General features: G+C 38.4%; 1 protein-coding gene across 2 annotated transcripts in view; it reads right to left on the reverse strand.

Moving 5' to 3' along the window:
• LOC131345546 (polypeptide N-acetylgalactosaminyltransferase-like 6) overlaps positions 1 to 21,968 on the reverse strand; it is a 255,043-nt gene that overhangs the window by 202,018 nt on the left and 31,057 nt on the right. For both annotated transcript variants that reach the window (XM_058378475.1, XM_058378468.1), the window contains one exon: positions 3,794 to 3,902. In XM_058378475.1, coding sequence (XP_058234458.1) covers positions 3,794 to 3,902 — 109 coding nt within the window. The remainder of the gene's footprint in view (positions 1 to 3,793; positions 3,903 to 21,968) is intronic.

The following is a 21,968-nucleotide window of genomic DNA, read 5'->3' on the forward strand; positions in this document are numbered from 1 at the left end:
TTTCAAAACAGACTATTATTCCTCTTACCCAGAAAAATAGAAAACTGTCTAAACACACCGAACAAAGACACTGCTGTCAAAATATATATATATATATATATATATATATATATATATATATATATATATATATATATATATATATACATGTACTATATATATATATACATGTACTTCTACAGTGCTAATGAGAAGAAAAAATCTGTTCTTTAATCTGTTCATTATCTCAAATTAAAATAAAATTAAAAGGATAAGTTTCCGGATAGATTTTACTTTTATTGACATTTGACCATGTTACAGACGAGGGTTTCCTCAGCAATGTTAATGAGAGCGCGCTGTCAATAATTTAATAGCAGCTTTCTGGCGATAACTGGTATCACAAAAGCACATTTTAATGCACACTCTCTCGCAGAATCGCTCTTTCTCCAACTGTTTGTGTGCAGAATGTCGTCTCTCTGTGCATAATTACTGAAACCCCACTCCCACTCCCACTCCTTTAGTGCATTCTCTCAGGAGCGTGGACTCAAACAGAAAATATGATTCATAACACTGCACACTTTCCTTCTTTCGGCCATTAAAAAAGACTCCGAACAGCTTGACTGAATACTAAATGCCAAAGTGGAACTAAAATAATGTAGGCTTGTGGATGTACCAAACCCAGGTAAGAAGGCTTATTAAGGAAGAGTACAACTTTTAAGAGTAAAAGTTAAGAAATTCCAATATTTATGAAATCCTAGTGAGGTTTGAGTTGTACTAAATAAACAACACAACAATGTTGGTCCTTTCAAGTGGGAAACAAATAAAATTCAACTCTGGGGAAAATGAGGTTTCAGATATTCCGCTCAACACTGCTGAATTCTCCAGTCTGATTGGTCAGAGATGTTGATTAATGTGCTAATCGTTTCTATAGCAACAGCTCATTCACTTGTACTGAACTTGAATGGTGAATAATCTACTGTACATAAGACTAATAATTAACCTCAAAATGTATTATTAAAGAACAAAAAAAACATCAAGCTATCAACCTTTTAGTTTTACTAACTTCAACAGAGAAAAAAAAGAGAGACTGGTACGAGAACAACTCCTTAAAGCCGCTATAAGTAATAATTTGTCTCATGAATGTTCCACATTACTATAACCCCAGGCTTTGCAGTCTGCTTACTGCTGGAGCTGATGTTATGGATAATTATTCAGACCAATCATTATAACCAATAAGAATATGGTTGTGGACTTTTTAGGGACAGCAGAAAAACATAAAATGTTTGATTGTAGGCAGTGACATTCATGTGCTATCATTATTAATAAATGACGTCAAAATATATTACAGTGTAACATACACAAAAAGTACAAGCTGGAATCTCATTCCATCTCATGTGTTATGGTTAACCAGCTGTCATCTATAGCCACCCAGAAAGCAATTTGCTGATCAAATGAGAGCAGACTGGTGCAAATCCATTATTTAAATCCCCTAGTTTCATATTCTGATGTCTAAAATTAGTGGGGAGTCATGAAAAATAAATGTAAGGCTTAACACATTGCCTGTAATCATAAGATTTGTCACTAACAGATGGTGTATGTATCGTTAAATCTCTGACGTAATGGACTTTGTGTGATGACGTAATGTGATGCTGGAACCCAGATCGGTTGAGCTGAAGTGTCCGTGTGTAAAGGGACTGGAGACCCTGGAAACACTCCGGAGGGAAAACTATTACATCACACTGTCTAATCTCATCAAATCAATCTGCTTAATACACTGACTTACGACTCCATTATACTCCACCCACTGTAAAGCTATAAACTATTCTGTACGCTTCTCATTGATTAATCAGGCTTGTTGATGGCTTTTATCTGCTAACATGGCACTCTGAACTCAGGAAATATTTCTTCTCACTTTGTGTGTGGTATTTGATCAGAGCAGGGCAATGCCTCCTTAACCCAAATAACAAAACCTTAGTGAAGGATGCAGATATATCACACTGAGCTGGCACTGCTATAGGCAATACAGTAATAAAGAAAGAAAATGAGAGGAGAGAGTGTGTGTGTGTGTGTGTGTGTGTGTGAGAGAGAGAGAGAGAGAGAGAGAGAGAGAGAGAGTAGTGCATGGATGAAAATCTGTCCTTATGCCCAACCGTTCCCATGAGCCCTGCAGAAAGCTGCAGTATTACCGCTGTCCCTGTTTCTGTGCAGCTTTCTCCTTTCACTCATTTATTTGCTCTCTGATTTAACTGAAAATTAGATGAGTTAAACAATTTAAATGGATAATGGATGGATGGATAGATGGATGGATGGATGGATGGATGGGTGAAAAGATAAATGGATTTAGTGGAGTAGATCGGTCAGTGAATGGATGTACTAAAGGATAAATGGTTGGGTGGATGGACATATGAAACTCTAAGCGGACTGGAAGACAAATAATGGATGGATGGATGGATGGATGGATGGATGAACTAATTAAAGAATTCACAAATAGATGAAAAGATGAATGAGTGGACTAAATAAAAAATTGAAGGATGGATGTATGGATTGATAGAAGAATGGATGAATGGATAGAGTAATGAAAGGATGGACAGATGATTGGGCTAGGAGATAGATAATGGATGGGTGGGTAGATGGATGGATGGATGAATTAACTAAAGAATTCACAAATAGATGGATAAATAAATTAAATAAATATTGGATGTAGGGATAAATGGATGGATGGATGGATGTAAGTATGGATTAATGGATAGATGGATGGATAGATAGATGAGTGAATGGATAGAGTAATGAAAGGATGTATGTATGATTGAACTGAGAGATAGATAATGGATGTATGGATGGGTGGATGGATGGATAAACTAACTAAAGAATTCATGAATAGATGGATAGATGAGTGAGTGGACTACATAAAGAATGTATGTATGTATGGATGGATGGATGGATGGATGGATGGATGGGTAAATGGATGAGTGGACAAACTACAGGATGGATGGACTAAAGGATGGATGGATCAATAGATGCAATGAGTTAAATAAAAATAAAATAAATAAATGAGTGAGTGGATGGATGGTAATTCTGATACTCCAGATTACAAGGTAAGACAGATGGACAGACCACCGGATGGACGGATGGTTAAATGCATAAATTGACAGAAAAATGGATGGACAGAGAGACAGACACATGAATGAACGGACAGGTGAATGGATGGTTCATACTTCATTAATTTGCCTGGGAAAATCTGAGCAAATGTGACATTAATTATGATTGAGGTTAACTGGAATTCTTTTGTGAACAGCAGGATAGAAGGAAAAAAGTAGAAGATGGATGATTAGAGAGATGGGTGTACTTTATTAGTCCCCAGCGGGAAATGCAAGCAACCTTTAACCTTACCCTCAAGGTTAACTGTAAACTGCCATTTTGAACAGCAGTATAGAAGGAAGGAAGGAAGGAAGGAAGGATGGATGGATGGATGGATGGATGGACACTGATGGTGACTCAAGGTTAATGGTTATTCTCAGCAGTCAGATGTCTGTCAGTCAGGGATATGAAATCACTTTGCTATCCATTCATCTCTTTAGCTATAGGCAGCGTATTTATAATTTACTGCTGCAAAAGACGCCGGTAACATCATCAAACGTATAATAAAGCTCAGACGGATGGATGAAAGCCCTTCAGCCTGAGGCCTTTCCTGTGTGAGCTGGATAACAGAGAAAGGAATAAGGGCGAAGTGAACGAGTGAGTAAACTGACCAAATGTGTGTGTGTGTGTGTGTGTGCGTGAGTGTGTTCCAGATGCTGAGGTGTTGCAGGCTTACCGACTCGCATCTCATCTCTCCGGATGCTCTCGTTGTCGTGCCAGTCTCTCCTCCTCAAGCCGTCTGTCCAGCTGTAAACGTGTCCATCACCCAGTCCGAGCGCAAACCCCTGAAAAGGAGAAAGACCACAGAGTGTGTTACCTGCCTCAGGTCCTCACTCTTTTCTCTTCTCTCCTCTGCTTCTAGAGGCACAATTAAAGCAATTCTCTTTACTTATTAGCAATATTAAGAATACTGACAAAATAAAAACAAGTTTTAAAACTACGATAAAGACTTTGAAATATTATCAGAGAACATGAAATAAAACATTTTGGTTAAATCACAAGAAAGAAAATAATTCAAATATCAAAACCAATAGCTTGGGGCAACAGACATATTTTTTGTTTAGATCTGATATGTTTATGGCTGTTGGCATTTCATCATACTGAACATATACTTCTGAAATCTTGTATGTAATTGCATAAACACACACACACACACACAGACTGCACCTCTCTCTTTGTGATTCACTCTTTTGAAGATTTTGTAACTTGGCGATTTGCCGCAAACTAATTTATCTCCTCTGGATTTTTTGCTCCAGGTATTTACACCAGTAGAGCACTGGAACACAGAGCTGTGACGTCTGAGAGGACTATAAATGTACTCTGCCATGTAACATCGCCTGTTTCAGCGATCCTATTTGTGCACGAGAACGGAGAAAAGTGCAGAAAAGTGCAGGTGCAGGAAGTCAAACAGTTCCGATCTGACCGAGAATTGGACAGGTTCCATTTTCAGCATTTCACCTGCAAGCAGGTATTTATCTTTCCTGAGGTCAGTGTTTCTTCATCTCTCTATTTCAGCAGGTAATGTGAGGAACAGAGCGTGCTCTAGGAAATTTACATAACCCCAGACCTTGATATGAAATAATTTCTTCATGGCTCGCCGAAAGGTAATTCCATTCTTTGAGAGCACTATTTCAGGCCTTGACTTTATTTATTTCTGCTCTTCTGCAGTTTTCACACAACTCAAGGATTTGACACCCAGAGGAGAAGGAGCACTGTCCATATCCAGCTCATAAAGATGAGGGCATGCAGAGGCAAAAAGCAGCTAGAAATATTTCATTACCTGCCCTCTGGGGCATTGCTGTTAACTATGAGGATTGAATTTCTCTAAATGAGGTGCTGCCTGGACTGCCTTCTCTCACAGCCCCCTGCATGCTACGAAGCAATGAAGCAGAGCGGACACATTGGGTGCTGGGGGTTGAACCCAGATCTTCTTTTCAGCAACCCAGAACCTCAACTATTTGAGCTACCACCACCCCAAAGAGTAGTATGTAAAAGAGTGCGGATGTAAAAGGTGTTAATTTGAGTTACTGTACACATCTTCTCAGCTCAGACCAATCTGGCCACTCATCTCCCTCATCAAGAAGCCTGTTTTTTCAGTCACAGAACTTCCACTTGCTGGATTTTTTTTTATTGCCCCCAAAAAAACCTTGTTCTGTGAAAGACTGCTGTGTGAACATCCCAAGAGATCTGCAGTTTCTGAAATATTCAAACCAGCCCGTTTGGCACCGACAACCATGCCACGGTCAAAGTCACAGAGATCACATTTTCCCGGCATGCTGATGTTTGATGTGAACATTAACTAAGCTCTTGTCCTGAATCCTTGTGATTTTATGCACTGTGCTGCCGTCACACGATCGGCTGCATAATTGCTGAAGATGTTTGCGTGTGTATTCGAATAATGCAGTATAACTGCACCGTGCATTTCTAGTAAAATCTAGAATTCATCAATCCACATGTTCTAAAGCAAGAAGACATTTTTTATTTGCAAAAATATCAATGCTCTTGTAAACATGCGTGCCGGAGCCCAAAAAAGAAATGTGTCTCAAAGTAACTCCCCGGTCCGCTGATAGCTGTTTAATAAAACATCAAATTTCTACATCTGACTGCCTGACTCAGCCTTGAATAAATTTGCTCTTCATTTTCATGCAGTTCATGCTGTAATTTTTGGCTCTCTCTGGTTTGGCCAACAGTACCTCAAATATCCTGGCATGGTTTATGTTTAAAAACAAGAGCAAACAATTTACCAGGCGCCCAATAAAGTAAAAAGCCAAAAAATTCAATTTTTTGTCTTGTTTTTCTCTGGTCTGTAAACTGCATGATGCCAATCTAGCAGACAGTGAAGGACAAAACAATTTCATGAACCACAAACAACATCAAGTACCTGTGCTCTACTGGAATATTAAAGCGAGACAAACTAAAAAGTACTTCACAAAGCACACTGTCTTGCTATCCAAAACAGCACTTCACACCTCTATTAACACAGACACCAAATAAGCCAATTAACACGTAAACATTTTCTGTAAACAATCAGCAGGGCTGGTACACAACCCTGCTTTGTGATGCCGCCCAAGGCGAAGCTGAAGCTGCGTTGCTGTAGCAGCCCTGAAGTTTATTAAATTTATTTAATTTTTTTATTTATTACATCATACGTTTCTCACATATCTCTTGAAAGTTAATTTTAATCCACTGAAACAAGTTTTCTTCCAGGACCTCCTAGACTTCTGTACATTTGAGTCTGAGAGCAGTCCAGAAAAACAATCCTGAGCCGTGGCACTGGGATTGTTTCAGATTGTGAGATTATTTCAAGTTTTCTGATAGTGAGGAATGGGCTGCTGTGGCCAGCGTAGAAGACGTTACCAGACCTTACCCATGTAATAAACCCAGACCTTTTTAGGACTGGAGTGCTGTAATCAGCTCACCTTTGTGATGCAAGTCTTTGCAATGAGAGCCTCTTGAGAAACACGAGTCTCGTCCCTGCTAAAACTATTCTAAAAATAAATCCAAATAGTGCTATTCTTCACTGATTGATATTAACAAAGGCAAGGGATGAACAGTGTTGACCATTTGACATTTTTGTGCAGTAATGTAATGTATGGAATTGTGCAATTGAACCAATTCCTCTAACGTGTATTCCGCCCCCAAACGTGTATGAAAACGATCTTATCTTATAGCAGCTATAAACAGTAATTCCCACATCATCCCCCCACCCCCACCTCCATCCCTCCACCAATTTAATCTCTCTTGATGTTAATAATACCAAAACCAGCGTGTAAGACTTTCTCATGGTGTTACAAAGCACTAGCACTGGAGCCTCCTTCCATTAACATTAAACAATACCTTAGATAAATAGTTTATTTAATAAACAACATGTTCTTAATGTTTATTAACTTAATTTGTATTAATATTTATTACTTAGTTAACAATGGTTGTTTGCCACAGAGGCCCCTTTGAATGAGACGTTACTATAGAAAGAATAATGTATTAGAAAGAGTGCTGTGAACTGTAATATAATATGAATATATATATATAAAAAAAGGAAAAACATTCCATCAGTAAATCACTGAATGTTACGAGATCCTTTTAGCTCCACAGCACACACACTCGGTTCACTTTGTGTGAAAAGGATGACCTTGCAGTCATCTGTCTGTGGTCTCGTGAGATCACCTGCCGAGGCCAGCGCTGATAAAAAAAAGTGGTGCTTTATGAACTAAACTTAAAGTTCAAAAGTTCATCGAAACCTGAGCATCTCTCTCTCTTTCTCTCTCTCTCTCTCTCTCTCTCTCTCTCTCTCTCTCCTCTACATTTCTTCCATTCCGGTGCTCTCTGGCACATCTGGTGGTTCTCTGGCAGTCCTTCTGCTTCCTCCACACTGATTCCAGTAAATTTAGCAATTACTGACTCGGCACAGCAAGCAGTGGGGCGACCGTCTGCACAATGTTCTGCTTCATTCGAGGCCGATGGAAACCTGCCGTCGATTCTGCCTTCGAAGTACTTTATTTGATTTATTTCACAGGTCTGTGTGCTGAAATAGAAAAATCTTGGAGGGGTGTCTGTACACAAGCTAAACAAAATGAAAACAGGGCTGGGAGCAAAACCATGTTGATGTAAACCACAACGGCAACGAAGTACTGCACAGGGATATACAGAGTAAAAGACTAATGCTAATCAGTATATTAATTAGCCACGAGCTACAAAAGTATATAATTGGACACACATTAGTACAAAAGTACTCAAAACACACGCACACACACACACACACACACACACACACTGTGTCCAGTGTGTTGTTGAATATTTTAACAAAAAACCTCAGAAACTGTCCTTGGGTGGATTTAAGCATTGTGCTGAATCTAACACAAACTTCATCATCACTCTAGCGGTGTTCACACAACACACTTAAAAAACACACACACCACTGGAAAGAAGCTGCCAGAATCCAGGTTTGTGGAGACACATGTGAGGCTGATGTGAGGCTCCACAGTGACACAGGAAGACTTACACACTTTGATATCTTAATTAGTTTCTAATCTGTTTTAAGCACGTTGTTAATCACAGAAACAGAATTGTAGCATTACAGCTTTATCTTAGTGACACTGGTTTTCTGCCTGAAGATGTAGTTCATCGCTCGATTCCCGTCTCTACGGTAACGGTTAAAAACCCTGCAAAAAATAGGATGCTGCGATGGTATTCGATATTGTCCCATCATTTTGAGGACATCGGGTCTATTTAGGTTCTCTCAATGAGCATAAGAGAATAAATACACACACACACACACACACACACACACTGTACACATTGCTGTATTATTTTTTGTACTGACACTATCATTAAAGTAGCTACAAATTAGTAACAGAGATGAGCCAAATGTCCCCTAACGTCTAAACACCAGAGATTCCTGCCAATGTCACACACACACACACACACACACACACACACACACACACAAACACATACACATTCACATTTTGTCTTTGTAAGGACCATCCACCGGTTCCATTGGCTTTTGATAAAGAAGATGTGAAACAAGGGGGGGTGACTTTATTTTTACTCACAAAGAGCTAAAAGTATAATACACACACACACACACACACACACACACACATGCTATGTGAGGATGGATTTATCAAATCAACTTAATTTCTCCTTATGTGCATGAGAAGAACACAAACCAACACTTTTCTCCCAAGTTGTCTGGAATTTTCTGGAAAACCGTGTCACTTTGACGTGGTTTAGATTTTCCCAGTGTGTTGACTTGTGCTACTTTTCTGCATTAAGCTGCATTAATAAGACACAAAAGCCTCCAGTCTACAGAAACATGCTGAGCAACCTTCACCTCATTCATATTCTTAATAAATCTTTGTAAATGAAGATAAAACTGAATTAAGGAATCTGTCTAGCTAAACAACTCCGCTGATAAACAAGTGCTTACGTTCTTTAATGGATAAATAGCTTGCTAAATGTTTTCTAATTTACAACAAATCACGAGTCATGTTGACGGTCTTGTGGTTACTGATGCCAGGGCCTTGTTCTCCCCACAAAAATAAAATAAAATAAAATAAAATAAAATAAAATAAAATAAAATAAAATAAAATAAAATAAAATAAAATTAAATTAAATTAAATTAAATTAAATTAAATTAAATTAAATTAAATTAAATTAAATTAATATTTTTTATTACTTTAGTGTTCACTCACAGAAGCAAAGATCTGCATACAATCTGAAATTTTTAGCTGAATAATTTAATAAATTTAAATTCATAGATCATGGTTAAAGTCATAACAACAATCTTGGCAAAAAAATCTTAATGGAAAACGATTATTCTGTGTGAATCCAGATTAAGTGAAGCCTTCATATTAAATATAAACATATTTATTTTTACTATTATATATTATACAGTATATGAAAGGTATAATGCATGATGGGCATGGCGTTATATAAAAATAGAATAATACACAATGTAATTTTTTCCCTATAATTTCCAGCACAGTCTGTAATTAGCGATTAGTTAACGAACTACACGTCAGTTTTAGACTCTGTAAGAGTTTATAGTAAGATATAAAATTATCTCTGATGACAGAGTCACGTACAGCTATGAAGTCTGACGGTCTAAATGTCAGAGTAAAAAGTCGTGTCTGCAGCTTTAAGACAGACAGAAATAAAGTGTGTTGTGTCTTGTAACATGTTTTTCCTTTCCACTTGCTTTATACGAACTTTAATAACCTGCTGTCTCACTGTGAAGCTCAGCAGCAAAACATCTTCCTCTCATACGTCTCAGCTTCACGTGTCCGTGCTGCCCAACAAATAGAGCCATGAACGTCTTCGCTTTCGAAACAAGGATAGGGTTTATATTTGATCATGATGACTTGAATAGATACAAATTCAATAAGAGTTCCCGCTGCTGTTCAGCACTGAGCACTTGTACATGGTGTTTATTAAAATGTTAGAAAGAAATTTAGCTACAACCAGTACATTTTTGCTTTACAAGGTCAGGGTTACAGAACTAAGAATTCAGTCCCAGTTACCAGTTTTCTGAGAGGTCATTTAAAAATCCAGCTTCCTTTCATTAAAAAAAATAATTAATTAATTAATTAAAAATAATAATAATAATAATAATAATAATAATAATAATAATGCATCTAAAAAAATACAACATTTATAAATATAAATAATACTAAAAAATAAGTCTTATATATATATATATATATATATATATATATATATATATATATATATATATATATATATATATATATCTATATATATATATCTATATATATATATATATATATATATATATATATATATGAAATAATAATATTTATAATATTTATGTCAGAAGTTACTGGGACAGTTTCTTGCCAGACCCCTTAGGGCTTGTGTTATTCCTATTTCCTAATGTCTTTTCCCACTTTCTCACTAGTCAGGGTTCGATCCCTGCCATCGGTGGTGTCCGACTAGTATATATATATATATATATACAGTATATATAGCTGACTGACAGCTTGGACTGAAACTGTGTCTTTCTATAACATACTGTACATATAGATCCTGTACATATTATTTCCAAACACAAGGTTAATGTTTGTTTAATGTTAATGTTTGTTTGTAAAATCAGGATAAAAATCTTCACCAATAATCGAAGCAAACAATCCATAAAGGTTAGACAAAATCTATGGTCAAAATTGAAAACCAAAACAATGACAGAAGGCTTGCTAATGTCAGAAAGGGTGGATAAACTGAACAATACTTCACCCTGTACACTAGACACACAAGGGTTAAAAATGCACACAGAGATCAGGAAGTGAGCTGAGAAGATCTGAGACTAATCAGGGCACATCAGGGCAATAAGCAGTGACAATACAGGGGCGGAGACAGAACGTGAATCAAATCAGAACACACGTGGCTGTGTAAACAAAAACAAACGCATGAAATCACTGAGCAATACGGAGATAAGCTGTGGGCTGTTGCACGTGCTGCACGACTCGGCTCACTCGATGACGCAAGATGTCGAGATTTGCGACATGGATGTGTAAAAGAAAACACGCTTCAGTTCAGTTAAACATCACCGCAGTTTTCATTAACTCAGTATTTCACTACGCAATTGATAAAATCATCCGTGATTAGCTATAACACGATCTTACTAAACATCGGCTGCTCTAACGTCATCTTGAGGTGATTCAGTGTAATCTAAGTGCATGGACAGCACAGACACACAGAAACCGTTCTCAATTAGTCATTTTCAAAAAACGCTCCTAATCTATTTGTCAGGCAAAACACTTGTTACGGCGGCACTGAAACGGCCCTGGTAACTGCAGTGATTGTTGATTGGAGCATTAAAGCAAAAGCAATTTCATGATCTGCTAACCAGCATTACCATATTGTAAGCACACACCAGCTGTCTTCCACTGTTATTGTAGAGGAATTAGGCTCAGTGGAGTCGGTCCTCGCTCCTCCCTTCCTTCAGCAGCATGTGTGAAAGGGCCGCGTTATAAAAGGCAGTGAGTCACAGGTCTGTAATGCTCACAATAAAACACAGTGACTGTCCTCGCACGCCTTAAAGCCAGAGCAATCCGAGAGTGCCACTTATAATATATAAAAATACTTTTGTGTATTTGTTTCACCCGCTTTCATTGATATCTTACATTCGCTTTAAACTTTGTGTATAAAGTTTCTTACAAATTACAATCTAGCATTTAAAAAAGCATAATAGGTAAACTATCCAGGAAGGAAAAATACGCAACAGCGGGACTGAGCAATAGTGCACAGGAGTGCTGCAAAGCTGTAGTCTTTAAAGTCTTTAAAGTTTGGCTGTACATCTGCTTAAGTCGAGGTTCTGGCTGGGATTTTTCTAGGATTTTCCTTGTATCAATACCAACGCCTCTAAATACAAGCACCTGGATTCAATTGAGAAAAAATGGGATAGAAAATACTGACTAAACAAGGAGATATACAGCAGGGTCTTTGTTCAAAATGTCATCACACACACACACACACACACAAAAAGAAACCCTTCTGGCTATAAAGGAAACGAGGCTGGATAGAGATGCAGTGCACACCCGTACTCAGGGAAAGAGAGTTAATGATGTGCGAGTACTCTGTAGTTCTTTTCTCTAAAGATTTACAAGCAGAGCTCTTCAGTGTCTTTCCCAACTCTGCCATCTAATTATGTCATCCAGCGAGCGACGCTGTCTAACTCTCACTGAAAGTAAAAAAAAAAAAAAACCACCTAAATTCAATCTGGGTTCTAACAGAAGGCTCTATCATGAGACGTGTAGTGCTGGGTAAACACAATCCGTCCTGAATGACCTACAGTAAAGTCTGGAAGAATAACGGCGAAGCCAGTTTACAGCAGAAAGGCCAGTAAAAAGGGGGGGAAAAATGATGAAAACATGGATGATTTACAAATGATTTTTTTTTTTCCCGGCAGCTCTGAAGAAACGGCGTTGTCAGTGTTTTGCTGTGACACAACATCTATTATAGTCATGATATTTTCTACAAAAGGAAATCGAAAGGAATCAGTTCATCTTTAAAAGAGGCATTTTTCCTGTAATGACGCGCCGAATCAAAATGCTTTCAGACTCGTGGCTCACAAATAACTTTGCTTTGCATCAACATGGAGATGAGTTGTTAGCCTATGTCATATTTTGTGTCAGTTTTATATAATGGTAAAAATTCTCAAAGCCTGTGTGCTGCGTGAACTTTTCTCAGCTCGGCGTAATGTGGCTCTGGATTTCAGCGCTACGCATTCATTAATGATCAGCTACATGTAATTAATAAGCAGGAATGTTTTGAGGGTCTATTCAGAGGTCAAGGCTCAATTTGATTATTAATGTGTGTTTGGAAAAAAGAGAATGTTGTGGAATTTCATTCCAAAACAAAAGGCACCAAACTAACATGTACTCTCAGAGAAGAAAAAAAAGAACAAATCTAACTAATCCGAGGTTGCGTTTTGCCTGTGGGTGAATGAATCTGTGGGCGCTAAATTAACTCACTGGCTTCAGTGCCAAGTATCTGAAGAAAAGAAAATAAGTTTCATGCCTAATGGAAAAATCAAGCTCATAAAGAAGCACACTTTAACCCCCCTGCAAAACGGCCAACACGAGGAAACTGACGAATGTAACAACCTCAACTTAGCATTAGCATAGAATCGGCAGCTTAGCATTTTGTTAGGAGTTTAATTTAAAAATATTATTCGAAGCTCTTCCTGTGTAACGACTGACACTTACATTGTCTCTCGAGTCCCACCAGTAATTACCCAGCTAATTCACAAGGCTGGATCTGCACTATATTGCCAAAAGTTTTGGGACACCCCTCCAAATCATTGAAATGAAATGGTGTTTTTGGGGTTGGGCTCGGCAAACCCCAGTGAAAGGAACTCTTAATGCTTCAACTTCATACCAAGACATTTTGGACAATTTCAACTTTGTTGGGAACAGTTTGGGGATGACAACTTCCTGTTCCAACATGACTGCACACCAGTGCACAAAGCAAGGTCCAAAAAGACATGGATGAGTGAGTTTGGTGTGGAGGAACTTGACTGTCCAACCTTATAGAACACCTTTGGGATGAATTAGAGTGTAGACCTCATCAAGCAACATCAGTGCCTGACCTCACAAATGCACTTATAGAGGAATGGTCAAAAATTCCCATAAACACATTCCTAAACCTTGTGGAAAGCCTTCCCAGAAGAGTTGAAGCTGTTATAGCTGTAAAGGGCGGGACAACTCCATATTACATTCATGTGCATGTAAAGACAGGCGTCCCATTAACCTATTAATCATTAAGATTATTTACTATCTACTGCCAGTTTGCACATGTGCAGTATGATGTAAATACTAAATATGGTTAAATCAACAACTGAGTTTCATATCTACAGTACTACGTTTAACTTAACTTATTGTATTCTATCTTTCTTCTTAGTTTTCATATTTTTCTAACGCAAGAATTTCCATCATGGGATAAATAAAGTCTATCTATCTATCTATCTATCTATCTATCTATCTATCTATCTATCTATCTATCTATCTATCTATCTATCTATCTATCTATCTATCTATCTATCCATCTATCTGTGTGACTTTAACATGTCATTTTAGCTTAGCGCTAAGTTTACATTTCCAAACTATCCAGAATTCACTGCAGATCTGTTGTTCAATCATCTGCATGTAGATACCACAGTAGTTCTCACATCTGGTTTGATAATGGTCTAAAATTCAAGTTAAAAACATGTATCAGGTTAACAACACAGCATCACGAGTGTGATGTAAGTGTGTTGCTGGCAGTGGCATAACCAAAAAACTAATCTCAAAGGGATGAGGAAATGCAAGGCCGGGCCCAAAAATTCTCCAAATTGTTAAAAAAAAAAAAAAAAAAAAGTGTTATAAAACTTGCAGCATTTCTCCTTTAATCCCCTTCAAAGTATTCTCCCTGTGATGTGCTACACTTGTCCCAGCGTTTCTCATCTTTTTGTCATCATGTCAAGAGCCTCTGTTTTTTTGCTGGATTTCTTTCTTGGGTGACTGACATCCATTTTTAATTTTTGGGAACAAAAACAAGTCGTAAGGAGCGAGAGTTGACGAAGACGGTGGATGTGAAGCGATAATCAGATGGTTGATAATGCAATGTGTGCAGTGTGTCCAATTTGTTACTGGTAATGACACTAACTTGTTATTCAGCCTGATCATTAAGGCACAGTCTTTCCATATTAATAACGTTACTATAAAACAATGAATGAGACTGAAAAAGATTAAAATTGTATTTTCATTTAACTTATGAAGAGCTTCCGAAATGAATAAATTGTAAATCAGCTCTAAAACCTAAAAAAAAAAGTTTTGGATGTCTTTAGTCAAAGACTTGGTGCGGACTTGTCTCATTTGAAATCAATTATTCAGGAGCTGAGACTCTACAACTCAGAGGCTAATATTTTACAGTCCAATAGCCAGCCAGGCTTCTTACTCCTCATTAACAGAGCGTGAGGACGCTACGGCTAGTGCCGTGTCTGAATGAACTAGTTTCATACTACTCCTGTTCACTAAGAGTTCACGATACCATGGTGAATATTAATAATAAATATTAACATGACAATCTGAACATGTTTCTCCCACATGAGCACTGAGCCTTGTGGATAACAGGCATGCTGACCATCTTGGTGGGTCTGTGGGTTTAAAATAGTATTTTTTTCTCCTTCTTTCAAGTCAATCATTTTACGAGAATTCATCTGCTCAGAAAACTTCAAGCTGGACGGTTAGCCTTTTCTGCGTTCCTTTTCTAGGAAGTAAGGCAATGTAGATGTTCAATAGACACTCAATTATGTGGAATGAATCACTCCAGCGCACCATGGAAATTGAAGATGGTCAGGTGGCGTTTAAAGAAGAACGACTATTTCCATGGTGATAGAGATCTATGTCTATAAAGCAGAAAGCTATGTGCTTGTGCAAACAAAGCAATTTCAAAGAGCTTTCAGGGGGAAAATGTTCCAATTTAGCATACATCATTAAGAAACCATTTGCTTACTGTCACGTCTGGAGATCACAGCTAGCTAACGTGAATGTTTTATAAGGCTGTTTTAAAGGCACAATAGCTATGTAAAGAGATGAAACACACACAAAAGAAAGAGACGATATCTCTTCGGTTATACCTGACCCAGGCTTTAAAACATTACGATACGAAACTGATGAAAACAGCGCATGAAAGTCATCCACATCAGCAGTTCTGTTTCATAAGCCACACAGTAAGCGGGTGGTTAAGGATCCCGATCCTTGATGATGTGGATGCTGTGCTGTAAAACTCCCCTAAACGTCTGTATTGATTTCCGGCAGCGGAGCCGAGGCGAGGCGATATCATTTCACAATACGAGCTCCTTCACACTTCCTTCTCCGATCCTAGTTACAGACAATAAGGCTTGTCATTAGATTATAAACATTGACTTATGCTGTGCAGTGATTTTGATTAGAGGCAAACGTTTTACACTGCGCAACCTGAAAATCTAATTAGCGTCTCTGAATGAAGAGTTTGACAGCAGCTCAAAAGCACGTTTAAGACGTGCGGTGCCCATCCCGTCTTCATTAGCCTTCTTTTTCTTTTTCTAAAGCGCGTAAAAAACGACCCTCTGGTACTTGAGCCGACCGGCTTCGGGCCTTTATGTGGCGGAACGTGATAAAGATTTCTGAGCTTTCTCATCTTCCGGGTTTTTTTTCCACAAACGGAACATGTTGCTATGTGCAAAGTACAATCTGTTTCCTTCTTAACCTGCTATCCTTTAGCAATTATGGTTGCTTTTATCTCAAATATTGTCCATGCAGCATGTGGTTTCCGTGAGGACGAGTCAGCATGGGCAAAAACTCACTAACCAGAGGTGTGTTCTTGGTGATACACAATAAAACGTACAAACAAGACTAGGATCAAACTGCCAATAAATGTCCATTGTCTAGTAAATAAATAAAAATAAACAATATAAAAACACTAGACTTGTGTGATATGATCATCTAGTGATACAATCAGCTTGATTTCATCAATTCTGTACAATATCACATTACTACTATATTATCCAGTGATGTCTGTACACTTCTGCTGTAAATTTTGTACACCCTCATTGTCCACTTTATTAGGAACACATCTAATCAGCCAATCATAAACGTTAAATAAACATATGCAGATGTGGCTAAAGAGCTTTAGTTAATTTTCACACAAACATCAGAATGAGGAAAAAAGTATGATTTTTGTGACTTTAATAAGGACATGGATGGCTTGTGTATTTTAGAAAGAGCTGATGTCCTGGGACGCTCACACACATTCTAGAGTTTGTGCAAAAATAAAATAAAAATCAAAAAGCATCCAGTGTGTGTGGAGGATCTACAGGCTGATAAGAAATATCAGAGGAGGATGAGTAGACTGGTCTGAGGTGACAGGACATGTACATGAACTCAAATAATCTACCATGGCGAGCAGAGAGGCGTCTCAGTGCGCACCACACAACATAAACCTTGAGGTACAAGAACAGGAATCTGATAAAATCAAGGGCATAGTCTTACTCAACCTGAACTACTGAAGACTGGAACAAGTCCAGGTCACTTTTTCTTCGGCTGTACCATATATCTTTGAAATCTTGTAATCTGAGTCAGTTATTAAAATGGATTTGGTTTTTTTTTGGTCCTTGACTTGAATGGATTCATCAGCATATGATTTGGATATAAATGTGATTCCTCTGCAGTGTCTCCCACACACTAGCATAAAAAATAAATGAGTGCTTTATTTGCAATTTAGCGGTGAAAGGAATAAAGCTCAGGGTCAGGTAGAAAGAGAGAGAAACAGAGAGAGAGATAGAGAGAGAGAGAAACAGAGAGAGAGAGAGAGCAGGGACAGAGAGAGAGAAACAGAGAGAGAAAGAGCGAGAGAGAGAGAGAGAGAGAGAGAGGGGAGAGAAAGAGAGAGAAAGAGCAGGGACAGAGAGAGAGAAACAGAGAGAGAAAGAGCGAGAGAGAGAGAGAGAGAGAGAGAGAGAGAGGGGAGAGAAAGCGAGAGAAAGAGCAGGGAGAGACAGCAGGGAGAGACAGCGGGGGGAGAACGAGAGACAGAGAGAGGGGGGGGGCAGAGGAACAGTAACAAAATCTAAAGAGAGTAAAGAAACGTACAGAGCTCTGGTAAAACATATCCTTTAAATGCGTAATTACCCCGAGTCTGATTGCTAGCCAACAACTTCCGCTGGTTAAAAGCCTGAAAAAGTGCTGTATTAGCAATGGGCTTTTTTTAGACCAGCTTTATTTTCTGAGAGCATTGAGTCCAACATGTCCCTGGCTGACCACCGCCAATAAACACAACTGTCCGGCAGAACTGCTTATAAAACTCTAACATGCACCGAACTACTGAAACGACTTCGTAAACAATTTCTGTGACCTGTTCTATGTCCTGCCACTCAACTCCTCGTAATAAATCTCTTAAATGCAGTCACGCATTCCCATATCAAGTGGAACAGGTAAAGATCATTTCAATCAATATCGACTTCCCTCTCTTCTTTATCAGGAGCTGAAAAGTTTTGAGAGATTTTTTTTTCCACTTCAGCATGAGAGCTGTGCTGGAATAAAGGTAGATGAAATCATTTAATCTAGACTGTATCACCGATGTGGACTGATATGATTGCAGTCTAGAAAGGCATGCTGCTGTGTGGTTTCTGAGCTAGCTTCAAAACAGCTAAAAGAGAATGAGTCAGACGTCAGAAGGAATTATATGTAAGGATGCATTGTGGGATTACACAGAAGTGTGAGTCAAAGGAAAACCCTACTTCATTGTATTTTGCATTGTTTGTTGAACTTATCTTACACTTTTAAGGATTTTTATTTGTCTCACTGCCATACATACTCATTCCATCTCCACCTCAAGTATAGATCTTTTCAGAGCTGCACAAAAAACACTGCTTGGTTAAAAAAAAAAAGTATACCCCATTCAACACTGCAAGAGATAAAAAGGCTCATTGCTTGCGTCTCGTCATTTATTTACCAAATACAAAAGACGCCTCCACTAAATGCATGTACAGAATAGGTGATGTTCGCAGACGGAGCAGGGGGAAAATGTGTTTACATACGGCATAAAGAGACGAGCATTGATCACATCAGCCTGTGACTATAATCGTGCTTTTTATATTGAGCTAAAATGTAGAGTGCTGAATTCAGAACACTAATCATGAATTATCTATAGTTACAGACACAGACCTAATCTGAAGATAATATACAAATCGCACACACACACACACACACACACACAATGCGCATATAGGCCAGAATGCATCTCCATGTGCAGTAATCAGCATTAAAGATCTCCACTACAAAACATCATCGACAAAAGATTCTAGCAAGGCTTCGACACATATTATATTAGAACTAGATGCATTACATTATAAGCAATATCTAAATCTAACTCTACAGGCACTTTGGGATCTTTATCATTTTCATTAGATTGCCCCCTTGCCTACTAGTTGAAAACATTTTTTTTTCACTCATACTAGTCCCAAAAACAGAGCTGATAAAATTCTTTTCAAGGAAAATAATCAGTGATGCTCTGGTGTGATGAAGCAGAGTTAATGCTAGTATCCTGAAGTTTTATTCCTCTTATATCACAGTGGTTACAATATGTTATCTATAAAACAATGTCATGTTCTGATATTTTAATTCTATTATTGTTTAACATTGCAGAAGGTCTTTGAAACATGTACTTGTCATCAGCTGTAAACAATCGTTCCCTCATGAGTCTGTATTCTTTTTTCCGGTGAAAAACCGTGAAGGATAAAATCCCCTTGACCAAAATCTGGAAGAAACTCCTTCCAAAGATGCTAAAACAACCTCTCATCACAGGCATTTTCACCGAATCAGTATCAGGATCCACTGAGCATTGGCCGTAAAATCTGTGCGCGTGGTTTCTGTAGTAATAATTGTGAGTTAGAGCGAGTGCATTAATGTAAATCTGTTATTCTCAGAGCTGCTGTTACAGAAAAATACACTGTGACCAATCAGAATGGAGCAATATCACTGTGGTATAAACGCTGTTAAAACTCAGAACTTAAAACTGAATCTAATTTGTCAGAAATTTATTATTTTGGAATAACAGAGCAGTTCGGACAGCAGATGGTTTAATATTAATGTGTTCATTTACATTTACCGCATTTTGGCAGACACCCTTATCCAGAGTGGCTTACAGTTTTTCACATTTTATACAACTGAACAGTTGAGGGTTTAGGGCCTTGCCCAGGGGCCCAGCAGTAGCAGCTTTGTGGACCTTGGACACCTTAACCACTAAGCTACCACATCCCCCATTCATTCTAATACCATATACTGGAAAAGTTTTGGGACACCCCTCCAAATCACTGAATTCAGGTGCAGTTTTTCAGGGGTTGGGCTCGGGTCTTTAGTTCCAGTGAAAGGAACTCTTAATGCTTCAGCTTCATACCAAGACATTTTGGACAATTTCATGCTTTGTGGGAACAGTTTGGGGATGACCCCTTCCTGTTCCAACATGACTGCACACCAGTGACCAAAGCAAGGTCCATAAAGACATGGATGAGTGAGTTTGGTGTGGAGGAACCTGACTGTCCTGCACAGAGTCCAGACCTCAACCCCATAAAACACCTTTGGGATGAATTAGAGTGGAGACTGTGAGCCAGGCTTTCTCATCCAACATCAGTGTCTGACCTCACAAATACACTTCTAGAGGAATGGTCAGAAATTCCCATAAACACACTCCTAAACCTTGTGGAAAGCCTTCCCAGAAGAGTTGAAGCTGTTATAGCTGCAAAGGGCGGGACAACTCCATATTACATTCATGTGCATGTAAAGGCAGACGTCCCAAAACATTTGGCAATATAGTGTACGTTATTGTTTCTATAGTAACAGCTCATACTGATAATGAACTGATTTAAAAATTGTGTAAAAAGTAAAACATATTGTTGATATGATTAGAAGACATTTATTTAATGTTTATGAAAGGAGTCTCCAGTTTTAAATGTCCAGGACCAGTTTATGCTTTGTTTTTTCTGGGAAAATGACAAGCTGTTTTTTTTTTTGAGAGAGAGAAAAACGTCTTTTGGATGTTCCACACCATTAAATCTAGCTATAAACTGCAAAATTGCATGACGTGCCATTCATTAATAAATTAAACACCATAATTGCTAGCAAATCGCTGCGGTATAAAAGGAAGGACACACTCTAGTGTTATACAAACATAATGCACTTCAGCGTCTCCGCTGCATCACACCTCCCTCGGCATGTTTTATTTTTGTACGACAACACGGTCCGTAGTGTGTTATTCCTTATACACTAGCCATGACATTACACTTCCACACAATGTACACTCGCCATAACATTACCCTTCTAAGTGCGCTGACCTGGCCTGCTGCTACTCCTGTTATTAAACAAAAGCAAGGTAAAAAAGGAAAGAAAAAAGTACACAAAACAGCACTAAGGGCTCTACGGCAGCTTCATTATTCTAGTGATAGGGATTCTGGGAACAGACTCGCCTCTCCACAGCAGGCTTAAGCAAATACACCAAGTACTGAGCTCCGTGGCACACACAGTTTCCCTCCCTCTTTCTCATTCTCTCTCTCTAATGCATAACGAGCTTTGAATGGAAGGGGGAAAAAACAGCTTTGGGATGAAATGTATTCTCCAATTTGTTTTAGCACTTAAAAGACCCCCAGACATCATGAATACCAAACACTGGATGGTAGGGAAAAAAAAACCCAAAACAAACAAACAGAACAGAAAAAAGAGCAGTCTACGGAAATAAACAAAACATGTAAACAACCAAGTAGTAAACTTTCAGAAGCTGCCTTAGAAAAGAGAAGGAGTCACATATGGATGAGTGGGAAGCTTTTATTCCTGAGCAGAGACACAATGAGAGGACGACTGAAGATTATTAAAGCCTGATCAAAGCAGCGTTTGTGTAGAGAGTGTTTCTGTCTCAGAAGAGCTGCTAAGGACGCTGCCTCTCTCTCTCTCTCTCTCGGTATGTGATGCTTCATCTAGCACAATGAGTGAGAAAAAGAGAGAGAGAGAGAGAGAGAGAGAGAGTGCAACTCGCTTGCTTTTGATGCTTCAAAGCACCACATGCAGAGAAACTCCACATCTTGTTTTGTGCATGAGAGGTTTGTTTGTTTGTTTGTTTGCTTGCGTGTTTTATTTATCATGCCATGATGAGCTATCTGATTTGCTCAAATAAGTGCTATGGAACTTAGTCATACCACAATAAAAGAAAAACTCAAAGATAAACTAATATAACAGGGAAGGGTTTTTTTTTTCCAAGAGAAATCTCAATAATAATATGTTTGGCATGTCTGGAGGCTGAGCCTTGCATAGTAATGATACATT

Source organism: Hemibagrus wyckioides, linkage group LG03 (genome assembly GCF_019097595.1).
Source record: "Hemibagrus wyckioides isolate EC202008001 linkage group LG03, SWU_Hwy_1.0, whole genome shotgun sequence".
Lineage (NCBI taxonomy): Eukaryota > Metazoa > Chordata > Actinopteri > Siluriformes > Bagridae > Hemibagrus > Hemibagrus wyckioides.